This window comes from Electrophorus electricus, chromosome 1 (genome assembly GCF_013358815.1).
Source record: "Electrophorus electricus isolate fEleEle1 chromosome 1, fEleEle1.pri, whole genome shotgun sequence".
NCBI classification, from domain to species: Eukaryota; Metazoa; Chordata; class Actinopteri; order Gymnotiformes; family Gymnotidae; genus Electrophorus; species Electrophorus electricus.
In genome coordinates, this window is record NC_049535.1 from 19,794,433 (window position 1) to 19,806,932 (window position 12,500).

The 12,500-nt window shown below is 46.4% G+C and overlaps 1 protein-coding gene across 3 annotated transcripts in view; it reads left to right on the forward strand.

The window, feature by feature from the left end:
* The window catches only part of LOC113571417 (BAH and coiled-coil domain-containing protein 1), a 64,478-nt gene extending 52,791 nt beyond the window's left edge, over positions 1-11,687 (forward strand). The window contains exons 18-29 of one of the 3 annotated variants that reach the window (XM_035525463.1): positions 1,171-1,344; positions 1,458-1,705; positions 1,959-2,039; positions 2,556-2,688; positions 3,034-3,151; positions 3,587-3,662; positions 5,884-5,992; positions 6,140-6,256; positions 6,429-6,581; positions 6,722-8,067; positions 8,272-8,508; positions 8,682-11,687. In XM_035525463.1, the coding sequence (XP_035381356.1) occupies positions 1,171-1,344; positions 1,458-1,705; positions 1,959-2,039; positions 2,556-2,688; positions 3,034-3,151; positions 3,587-3,662; positions 5,884-5,992; positions 6,140-6,256; positions 6,429-6,581; positions 6,722-8,067; positions 8,272-8,508; positions 8,682-8,891 (3,002 nt within the window). In that variant the 3' untranslated portion in view covers positions 8,892-11,687. Of the gene's footprint in view, positions 1-1,170; positions 1,345-1,457; positions 1,706-1,958; positions 2,040-2,555; positions 2,689-3,033; positions 3,152-3,586; positions 3,663-5,883; positions 5,993-6,139; positions 6,257-6,428; positions 6,582-6,721; positions 8,068-8,271; positions 8,509-8,681 lie in introns of those variants that run through there. The other 2 variants (XM_035525467.1, XM_035525472.1) reach the window with 2 other exon arrangements.
* The last annotated feature ends 813 nt before the right edge of the window (positions 11,688-12,500 follow it).

Below are 12,500 nucleotides of genomic sequence, written 5' to 3' on the forward strand. Positions count from 1 at the left end.
TTTTTTTTTTTCCTCTGTCGCCTTTTACCATTCTGCTGTGTGAGCGGGGACCCCCATGAACCTGAAGAGGTGAAAAGCTGTTACAGGTCTCGGTCACCAGCGGAATCCATGCCATGTTTAAATAGAAGCTAATCAAATCCTCTAGTTAAATTAGAGCATGCCACAGTTCATATTTTAAGAGTGGTATCATATGTGCATTTCTTATATATTGATCACTTTTACATTAAAGCCATTAGCTAATGTCAACTAATGCTAGCTATCTTATATTCAGTTAGTTAGCTAACAGGCTTTGACTACATGGCGGGATCTAAAGGCAGGAAAGTCAATGACTATTGGCAGTTTCAGAAATGTCAGTTTATCGTATCATATAACATTATAAAAATTCATTTGTGGCTGAGGTAAATTACATAACAGAATTAGCCAACTGTAGCCTGCACAAACTGGGTGTCACTTCAACCCAAGAAAGAACTTTAAGCCATTTTGATATGGTCTCATTTTCTGGAATAAAATGTAGAGTATTAACTTTCTCCCACTTGTTTCCGAAAACTGAACATTTGTATGCACGTGCCATCTCTGTTACTCGAGTAGAGCAATGTGTAGTGGGCAGTGGTAGCTCAGTGGTTAGGGTACTCAATTTTTCAAGTCTCACCACCACCAGGTTGCCACTGTTGAGCCCCTGAGCAAGACTCTTAACCCTCAATTGCTCAAGTTGTATTCAGACACAATTGTAAGTTGCTTTGGATAAGTGTCAGATAAATGATTGAGTGAAGTGTAGGAGGGTCAGTTGAGTTCACAGTTCATGAATATGCAATAGAAGGTAGCTTATGATTTGCTACCTTAGTGTTATCTATGATGTCAAAGATAACCCCAGATAAAATTATAGCTAGGGGGCAGTATACAAAAATATTTTTAAAAATTAGATGTTATTTAATGCACTCTGCAGTGTCTAGTAAGTGTTGAACTGAACTGAAGAAGTGTGAAGATAATCAAAAACTTTGACTATGAATCTACGATTATATTATTCATGGCTATTACGTTGATTACGGAATATGATGCATAACTCATTCAGTTATATAGGTGAATAGGTCAAGTTATGGTGCATAACTTGAGACTGCATGAGAACGTGAGGGAACTCAGCATGAGAACTCAGCCTTCATTGTTGTGCTACAGAAGACGAGGAAGAAGAGGGAAGTTACCACAGCGACGAAATCCCTGCGATCAAAGCCCCGCCCAGTAGAGAACTCCCATCCAGCTCCATTATAAAAGACCCCTCCCCCTCCTCTGTTGTCAAACTGGAAGCCAATCAGAAGGCAAGAAATAAGAGAGAGCGGCAGGAACTCTACGGTAGGTTTCTAGATCTTCTCGATGCTGACAAAATTCACTAACCAGCCATCTCCACGTGATTTTGTCCTAACCTCCAGCTGCCTCCCTGCTTATTTGCAAACAAACCCTTCCAGGCTCCCGTTTTCCCTCCATCACCGATGGCGACGTGAAGGTGAAGAGGAGGGCCCCCAGCAGGCCGACACCCGTCACCACAGCCGAGCCCCCGGGGGTGAGGAGGAGACCGGGTCGGCCCAGGCTGCAGGAGAAGCCGTGGTTGGGCTGCTACCACAAGCCAGCGGGTCTCCTCCCCTTCCCCACCTCCAGCGAGAGGCTGAGGAGAGCCACACGCAAGAGCTCCATGCTGAGAAGGACCGTCGGCAAGGTGAGTACCCAGCCGCACACCTATATCCGCGGTGCAGCTCTTATACCGTGGCAACCCGTCAAAAGGGTAAGACTCGCGCTTGGCTTATTATGTATGGGTGTGTTCAAAGGCACATAGTCTATCCCTAAGGAACCCTATTCCAGGCCACTCTTCCAGAATAATCCATGATTATTTGGTGTGGAAGCATTGGGAATAAATGTTGACAGCTTCACTTTTGCTTCTCTGACTTTCATCTGTTTTTCTGTTACTCCAGAGGAGAAGCTACTGGTCAACTATGGCCCAGTCCCCACAGAGCGATGACAATGAGTGTAAAAGGAGGACCAGATTCAGACAGGTGTGCACACATGTGAACCTGTGCACACATGCATGGACCCACACATGCGCACGCACACACATGCACACACAAACGTGCACACAAACACACGGACGTGCACACACCCACACACATACCTTTTTATAATATACCCGCTGGTCCTTCAAATGTTGACAGATTAAAATATATGAGTAGAGTTCTTAAAAATTACAGTGGTTTCTTGAAAAGAAGCAAGAAACACTACAAAACATGCAAATTCTCCCATAATACCACACACATTATTCTACCTACGTGTAATCCCACATACATATAATCCAGTAGTTTGAAATGCCAATACTAAACATATAGGCTAGTATGTTATCCACCTTGCTGAGTGAGTCCTGAGTGGATACTGATGTTCTGATCAGATGCGAAGGCTGGGATTAATGGGTTATAGTAGGTGTCCTAGGGTTCGTGTGGTTCATTGTGTGTACGATGGTGTGGCACGGAGCATGCAATTCATGGAGCATGTGTGGTGTGTGTATGTGTATGGTGCAGTCTAAAGGCAGGGCAGTCAGCCGTCTTCTGGAAAGCTTTGCTGAAAATGATGGCTTCCAGCTGGGTGAAGACAGCAGTTTCTCCGATGAGGAGGAAGACAGCAACTCTTCATCACGCTCCAAAAATCCTCCATGTAAGCAGATTTGGTTGGTTTATCTCACTGTGGCATAGAAACAGTAAACTCCCTGTCCTGGACTCTACATGTGGCAGCATAACCACATGGCTCACGCCTCTGCGGCTTTGATAAGGATGTGTGTGTGGTTGTGTGGTTGTGTGTGTGTGTGTGTGTGTGTGTGTGTGTGGGCATGCGTGCTTGTCAGATGTGCGTGTGACGACGTGTGCGCTTGTGCAATGCATGAGTGGGGACGTGCGCTTGTCGGATGTGTGTGTGTGTGAAGACGCGTGTGCGATGCATGTGTGCGTGAGGAAATGTGTGCACAATTTATATTTTGTGTGTGTATTTGTATTTTGTTCTCAGCTCCTCCGAACTGTGTACTTACCAAAGAGCTGCTGGTAGATGGGCTCAAAGTTCTCATCAGCAAAGAGGATGAACTTCTCTACGCTGCCCGAGTGAGAGCTCTGGATGTGCCTGACCTGTGAGTACACCAAACCTGCCCCAAACGCTGTCAGAACACTCATGCCTACCGCCTCAATTGATAGTGAAAGTAAACATCTATTCTGCGCAGAAGTAAGTGTGAGACACCAGGCTAGCACTGAGTGTGGGAGAGACTAGCACTGAATGTCAGGGAGACCAGCACTGAATATGAGACATCAGCATTGAATGTGGGGGGAGGCTAGTGCTGGTTGTGAAAGAGAGACACCAGCAATCAGTGTGAGAGAAACCAGTACTGAATGTGATAGAGACCAGCAATCAGTGTTAAAGAGTACATCGCTGAGGTTTGAGAGAGACCAGCACTGTGGGTGGCAGGGGAGACTAGTGCTGAGTACTGGGGGGGGGGGGGCTGGACGTGTAAAGTCAAGCATTACACACACAGCTGAAAATAGTCCAATGCTGCTCCTGTCTCCTCCAGCTACAGTATTGTTATCGACGGAGAGCGAGGAAACCGCCCCAGAATCTACTCTTTGGAGCAGCTTCTGCAGGAAGCGGTGAGTTCTCCTTCAAACTGGAGCACAAAGCAGCCCACACTCGCAGCCTCTCAGGACGATCCCCTTAAGCACACGCACGCATGCACACACACACACACACACACACACACACACACACACACACACACACACACACACACACACACACACACTCACGTGCTCACATACCGCCTTCCCACATAACTACCACTCACCACTATATCCGACAGCCACGCTACTTTCTGCAATCAACACATCCTCCAAAGTCTTTCATTGAGTGCGATATCCTCCTCCACATCCTCCTCTATATCACCTACTGCAATGCACAGCACCTTCTGCTTCCCCTCCTCTAAAGGCCCCTCCCTCTGTTTCCCCTCCTCTAAGGCCCCTCCCTCTGTTTCCCCCCCTCTAATGGCCCCTCCCTCTATTTCCCCTCCTCCCTTAATGGCCCCTCCCGCTGCTTCCCCTCCTCCTCCTCTGAAGGCCATAATGAGGCTGTTATTCCAGTCCCGGTTCTTTTAGATACTCGACTCCATCATGCTTGCTGAGAAGTCTGCACTTCCAACCGAACCACAACCCTTAGATTACCCACTCAGCCCATAGCTCAGGATAGCTTTGGGGGGGGCTCCACCCATGCAGACCCATCCCCCGACTGTGTTAGTGTGTGTGTGTGTGTGTGTGTGTGTGTGAGTGAGTGTGAGTGTGATGCAGCCCGTTCCCTAAACCTATGGCCTCCATCTGAGCTATCTATACAACCTCCATCTGAGCCATGCAGTGTGGTTCATTTCTCGCAGCGTGTGTCGGGCCTGGGGTCGGTGGACAAGCTCCTTCTCCTTCTTCGTGAGGGCCTTGCTAAGCCCACACAATTATGCTAACATTACAGTTTATCTGAGTCAACACTGAAATGGCCTCTAATTATACAGTGTAAACCTCTGGGCTTTCTTGGCTACTCCACATTTCCTTGTTCTTGTGTGTGTGCATGTATCTACAGGGGAAGGGAGGCACGTGGGCGTGTGCATATGTTGGAGTGTGTATGTGTAGGTGGGGGTGTGTGTGCTGACAGATAGCATGGTGTTTGCTGTCTATTGTTCTGCACAGTCACAACATTCTGGTCTGTAACACGTCTGCTGAGCTTGGACTCTCAACATACAGGAGAATGAAACATGAGTCAGTATAGGAGTGTGACACTAGTACTGAGCAGCAGTACTGATCAGCTCAAGACCAGTATTATATAACCATGTGACCCTAACCCAGTGTTCTTGTCTCCTCTGTCTTGCCTCTTCACTCATGCCCACTGTTCAGAATACTGCTTTATACCCTAGAGCTTTGTAGAAGAGTTTGGTCAACTGCAAACCAGTGATTTCTTTCTCTCTCACACACAGACACAGACACACACACACGCACACCCAGTTGTTTTGCAGCTGTTCCACTGTGTAAACAGCAGTCTCCCTGCAGCTGGATCTAATTATACACACTACTACTTTACTTGTCCTTCCATTTCTTTAGCTTTTACTCCATCTATTACTCCCATCACACACACAGACACACACACACACACACACACACACACACACACACACACACACACACACACACAACATATACAGGGAGCAGAAATCACACTCACTCACTAGCCGCCATCCTGCCTCACACCTCATCAGTCAGAAAAGGCCTGTTGCCATGGAAACCCTAAATTAAAGCATGGTGAGTGGCGGATGTTGGGCCCTGCCTGCTTTGTGGGGAGGAAGAATCGCTGGCACCTGCAATCTCAGCCCTCCGATTCACAGTGTGCTATTACTCAGAGGTGTGTGTGTGTGTGTGTGTGTGTTTGTGTCTGGTATTACTCAGAGAGATGTGTGTGTGTGTGTGTGTGTGTGTGTATGTGTGTATGTGTGTATGTATGTGTGTGAGTGTGCGCACTATTACTCAGCCAGTCTGGCTGGACCGCATTACGCCTTCCGCTGCTTTCAGACCTCACTGGCACACTGGCATGAGATAAGTGATGCTTTCAGCTCTGCCACATTGACTGCCCAGTGTTTGTGTGTGTGTGTGTTTTTGCATGCAAGTGTGTGTGTGAGTCTGTCTGTTTATCCTTTGACTCCAAACACCTCTTTCTCTTGAACTGGCATTGACTGACAGAGGTATGTGTGCATGTGCGTGTGTGTGTGTGTGTGTGTGTGTGTGTGTATGTATGTGTGTGTGTGTGTGCGTGCGTGCGGGTGTGTGTGTATGTGTGTGCCAGGTTTTGGATGTGCGACCTGAGACAGAGGCAGTGCTGACCGAGGCGACGAGAGTGTGTGCCTACTGGAGTGAGCGCTCGCGATGTCTTTATCCAGGCTATGTCCGTAGGGGTGAGGAGCACTCTAGAATATCCCTGTGTCAAAAATCACAATAATCTAATGACTGTTTGAGTATTTAATGAGTATGTAATCTGATGCATTTTGTTTGACCATAAAAAAATTCATGATAATATTTTAATTTATAACACTATCCCCTAGGGGGCACCAGTGATGAGGGCAAACCAGGTACGGTGATGGTGGAGTTTGATGATGGAGACCGAGGGCGGATCTCGCTCCACAATATTCGTCTTCTTCCACCAGGCTACCAAGTTCACTGTGAGTTCCTCACACTCTGTCACATCAGATTCAGCAGAGAGCTCCTTGATTTGAAAACAGAAACACACTACCATGTTACCACTACCGTGTTACATTATTTAACCTTAATCTGAATGATGATTGCAATCACTAATAATCACTAAGTAGAATTTCTCTTCCTTCACATGGGCAGGCATTGACTCCAGCCCTACTGTGGTCTCCACTGCTCAGTCGGACAAAGTGGTTTCATGTCATGAAAGGAGGAGCTCACATATCGATAAACCTTCTGAGAAACCAGCCAGTCCAGAGGAAGCCAAAGCTCAAGAGAAGCCTGCGAGAAGACCAGGTAGGACTTCTAGGATTTTAAGAGATGTTCTTAGTACAACATGGGCAGAAGCTATATTGTCCTTGGACTGTGGTTATTGTACTTGTAATCCAGCGAAGACAGTTTGAGATGCTAATGCGACTAAATGCTTTGTTTCCCAGGGAGACCAAAGGGTTCAGGGCTCAAGAGGTTAATCTCAGACGGTGTCACCAAGAGTCCAGCTTCGCCACTTGCCTGGCCATCATTAGCTGAAAGGAAGAGAGTGCCCATCAGTCTGTTTCAGTTTAATGGCTTATCCTCCAAGAAGGCCTCGAGGAACCGAGAGGTAGACATCTTTCCTCATGCTCCAGTCTCCATGACAACACCAGCCAAAGGAATCTTCAGTAGCAGCTCCTTCGAGGTGGACTCATTCAGTAGCATTGCTAATGGTTACTCGTCCTTCTGTGGCCATGCCGCTGGGACACCAGCAGGGGGCCGGAGCAGCCCCTATGGGCAGAGGAAGAGGTCCGCAGACTCAGACACGACTCAGGCAAGGAAGAACGAGTTCTTGGTCAAGCTGGATCATGAGGGAGTGACATCACCAAAGAACAAGAGCAGCAAGGCACTACAGTTGCTAGGTGGGTCAGGGTTCGGCTCTAGGGTACTGCCTGGTGTCCCACCCAGACCTGAAGTCTACACTCACCCCGCCCTGCTGGTGAAAGACAACAGGAAGGGTGACAGCTCACGGGCAGAGCTCCTTCCTGTCCAGAGAAAGCAGTCGCCGTCGCTGCGAATGAGTGAGTGTGGAGAACTGGGTCTCAGCTGTCACAGGGACTGCCACAGCTCCTACTCAGACATGGATGAGGAGGAGGAAGAGGAAGAGGAGAGAAGGAGGGGAGGTGGCTCGGCACTGGCATCGGCCTCGGGTGGGTTGAGGACAGCTGGTCATTTCCTCTCACGCCTGTCAGTGTCCTCATCGTCCTCAGGGTCATCTAGTACCTCCAGCTCTGGCTCCATTTCCAGCTCCAGCCTCTGCTCCTCAGACAATGACTCCTCCTACAGTTCAGAGGATGAAGAAAACTCCACGCTGGTCCTGCAGAGCTGCCTCACCCCCCATCACTCCCTCCTGCAGTCCCCAAAAGCCCCCACCACACCACAGCACTCATTTGTTGCCAAAGCTGTAGCCGTATCCAATGCCAAAGGTGGGAACGCTGTATCCAGCGCCAAAGGTGGGAACACTGTATGCAACGCCAAAGGTGGCATCGCTGTGGCCATATCCAACACCAAAGGTGGGAACGCTGTGGCTGTATCCAGCACCAAAGGTGGTAACATTGTGGCCGTATCCAGCGCCAAAGGTGGGAGTGCTAGCAGCAAGCCCCTGAAGAGGAAGGAATGCCCAAGTTCACCTTCCAAACCCTCCAGGGACCTGGCCAAGAGACAGAGGCTGGCACTGGAACAAGGCAAACCCAAACTGTCCCCCTTCCTGCCAGCCAGACAACTCTGGAGGTGGTGCGGGACCCCCACCCAGGTAAGACCGCCTTACCAATCATATGAATTTTATGTGCTAATAACACCATACCTAGGCTTGCATACAAGCTGAGATTGTAGTGTAAAAAACTCAGTAAATCAGGCTTCCTGTTATTTACCTGTGTGTCAGTGCCGCATAAAATATATATAAAAATAAATATATATCGATACGCATATACATTTGTCTGTGGTTCCTCTTCTCAAGAGACGTGGGCTGAAAGGGAAAGCTCGTAAGCTCTTCTACAGGGCCATAGTCCGAGGCAGAGACACGCTGTGTGTAGGAGACTGTGCTGTGTTCCTGGCAGCTGGCCGTGCCCACCTGCCCTACATCGGTCGCATCGAGAGCTTCTGGGAGTCGTGGAGCTGCACCATGGTGGTGAAGGTCAAGTGGTTTTACCATCCAGAGGAGACCAAGCAAGGCAAGAGGCATCACGAGGGAAAGGTAAGCCTGTCCATAAGTCAAAGGTCAAAGTTACAAACTATATTAATGTACATACATACATAAGGAAACTGCGGACAAGTTTTGACATAAATCCTCCAAAAAATATGGTCTTTTAGGCCTACTAGTACGTTTTATTTGCAGGAAAATGTGAAAAATATATGTCTCTTCCCCAGCACGCCTTGTATCAGTCGTGTCATGAGGACGAGAACGACGTGCAGACAATCTCTCATAAGTGCCAGGTGGTGAGCCGTGAGGAATACGAACACCTGAGGCGTCACAGGAACCCTGGCAGCAGTCTTCAGGACCTGTACTATCTGGCCGGCACCTACGACCCCACAAGCGGCCAGCTGCTCACAGCAGACGGGGTATCCATCCTCTGCTAGCTCTGGAACTTTGCTAGCTTCGCTAGCTCCAATGCCAGCAAGATCTTGAAGGATCATAAACATGATTACGCCATTTCGGCGTAGGAGCAGGCCGCAGTCTCCTAGGCCCAGGCTCCCTCTGCACCTGGTCTCCCAAAGGCAGGCAGTGTGCCCAAGGTTTACGTTCTCTACGGAGGACGAGCATGTTTGATCTTACAGCTTACAGTTTAATATTGTGAGAAGCTGCATTCTATTTATGGTCACCAAAGCAGAACTCTCTCTGAGTTCAGTGAAGATGACTGCTGAGCACGACTCCGAAACAACGGAGACAGAGATGGTGTGGTGGGCTGTCCGCACACCATTGTCACGATTCCAGGGATATTTAAGTACATGATAGATTTAAAAATATTAAGTTCATGTATATGTATATTAGGAATTATTTCCTATCAAGCCATACACTTCAGTACCTCTTGCCTGGCTTCTTATTCGGGTGTACACTGTACAGGTTGCTCGTGTGATCAGCTCTTTTGTTGTTATTTTTGCCATTGTTGTCTATATGTACATACAAAGTTATTTTCTATGTGTAATGTACAGTACCTAAGAGGCTTATCGTCCCGTGCTTCAACTGATTTATTTTTCTACGACTGATGTACAGCACCAGAAGAGGAGAACTGAAGATGCATTGCACTGCACATTACCTGCTGAGGCAGAAAGAGAAGAGACTATCTGAGTTTCAGTCGTTACGCCTGCCCTTTGGGTGTCGTTCTGCTTCTTCGGTTTTGCTCATCCCTTTACTTTCAGGCCCCTTGACTTCTCCTACCCATTTTAAAAGCCTTTAATAATATGAAAGAAGATGCATCAAATTAATGTCTGAAAATATATTATTTAAATCACCAGTGAGAGATTAGGACAGAAATGTAGGGAAGAAAATTTACATGAAGAATGAGAGGGACTGAAAAGATGTAGTTAACAGGGCATGCTGAAGGATGTGCTAAACATTAGCACTGCGTGCCCATCTTCAATCAGCTTGTCTCTAAACATCTTGCACTATCTGTGTCATGTTTTGCTTTGTGACAATGCCCCCCCCATCTCTCCACCCATCGGTGAATGGTAGCGTCCCGTTTAGGGAGACAGTCTTGCCAAGGCCGAGGCAGTGAGAAACAAAGAAATGTCTCTGCACCAAGCTCAGAGCGAGCTCTTCAAGAAGCAGCTTAGGCGTGAGTTCTTCACGAGGCGCCGGGGCATTCTTGCGCTCACGCACCAGCCTCTAGGGACAATCAGCAGAGAACAAGCATGGACTGCAAGTCAGGCTCACGCAATCACAACATCCCTTCTGTCCTTTTGTGCCAAAAAAAAAAAAAATTGTCTTTCTGATTATGCAATCTTCACTGTGTTCTATGAGTATAATTATTTGTGTTTGTTTTTTTGTCATCTATTTATTGTCAGTGTTGCTGTTTCATCGCAAAACCAATAGATTCAAATGAAAATGTGATTACGCTTATTTTGTTCCTGTGAATTGTATTGGGACTGTTTGACCCAAGTGCAATGGTCTAGCAGAGAGTGGTTGTACGGAAAGAACACTGGACTTGTTTGTGCTGGTATGGTATGTGCCTTGAAGTATCATTTAGAACTTCGCTTTCTGACCTCCCATTAACTTCTGTGATCCTGTGGGAGGAAGTGACATCATTCAGTGACCTCCCTCATTGGATGAGCACTCACCCGTATCCTTTGCGCTTTACAAATGGACACTGCGAACATCTTACCCACCATGCTCAGCCTACTCATTCCTCTCCCATGAAAACCTGAAGGAAATGCGTACGTGTGATGATAGCAAGCTTCCCGCCGAAAGGTTGCAAGTCTCCAACCTCAATTCATTTTGGTGACTCTTTCCCCTTCAGAATCACATGCAAGAATCCACACGAAGTAATTAACTAAGTATATTTGAACTTGACATAAGGCTCTGGAATTATTTATGAAACTCTTCGTGTAGACCACACATTCGGGGTTGGAAAAAACAATGTATGTGTGTGCGTGTATGTGGGTGTGTGTGTTTCTCTTTGCAATTTCAACTTTGTTTTTACTGTCTTGATAAAGGAGGACACTGGCGTAATATGAATGTAATTGTGTAGTATAGGTTAAGCACGGCCTGTCTAAAAGACAACATTGATCTTATATCAGGAAGTCAAAGACCTTTTAGTTATAATGTCTCCCTGAGCTAATGAGATGCTAAAAACGTGATTACTGCTCTATAGTGTCTCCGTTTCAAAGAATAGAAATTAGCAGTATTCAAACTGATCTGATAGGTTGGTCAATTGTTGTTATTTAAGAGCAGACCTGCCCATGGCAAAACGTGCAATACTACTTTGACTTAACATTTGAATGGAGTTCAGATATTCGTGGAGCTTCCAGCAAAGGCTGATGGGTAAAGGGAAATGATAGGAAGGACGCAGGAACGTCTGTCCTATAAAGCCGCTTTCTTTACAACTTTACAACTTGTATATGAAAACGGACATCAGATTTGTGCTTCATATTCTGCCTGTCATTGAATTTCTCTGTTAATACTGATAATGTTTTAACATTGATGATGGAATCAAAAATAACGATATTCTTTATGGCTGTTCATTTTGTTATTTTTTTGTTGTTTTGTTTTGTTTTTCTGTGCTGAAAATTGTTGTAAAGATTGTAAATGTGTAAAGCAAGGTCTGGTTTTGGGGGTAAACATTTTACAAAAGAACACTTTATGAGTATCAAACTGTAAACGTGCTTTAGTATTAAGATTTTTTTATAGAGGGCCTATGAATAAATAACATGCTCAAAGAGTGGTCTGTGCACTCACTGGACGACTGATTCAGCCGCTGTGGAAAAATCCACTTCCCGTGATATTATGCTTCATATGTCTTACAACCAGCTAGAGTGCCCAGCCTCTTCAGATCCAAAGCAAAACGCAGCATAACTCTGCCAGTTTGAGAAGGCCAGTTAGTGACTGAGGAGACATATGGACAGGATGTTTAGCTTTAAGCCCCTGGAGTCCAGAGTCATTTTGTGATATTGTAATTAGTATATAAAATGGCAGAGAAGTGTTCAACCTCAATGTTTAACCTTTTTTATGCATTCTAGTAAGTAAATGTAAGGTTGATTTATTATTTTAGGGTAGAGGTTTGAAGAGGTTTTGTTGGTGATACAAAAATATGTTTGTGCTGTCACTGAAATGTTAACACCAATGAGCCTGTCTTTTTGAAATACAAATGGATGTATAGGTAAACTGGGAAAGGACTCACTGAAGTATGGATGACTGGATGTCCCCTTCAGGAGCCTTAATACTTGGGCCTCTCGAGACACATGTTGCCCAAATGTCTTCAGGCTGTTTCTGAGGCCTTGTTTAACCCCATTCATTTCCATCAGCCATGCTCATAACTGCCTTCTCATGAGCTCCACCCCACACCCCCAACCCTTGCACCTTCCAGATGGTTGATTACCTCAGAACCAATAGGAGAAATGCTTTCCTGCACTCATATCTACACCTCATAAACAGCTCGCTCCCAGCCAACATTTCCATCCCTGTGTGTGTGTGTGTGTGTGTGTTTATGCGATATGTTCAGAAGTGTGTTTGTGTGGGTGTGCTGGTGTGTG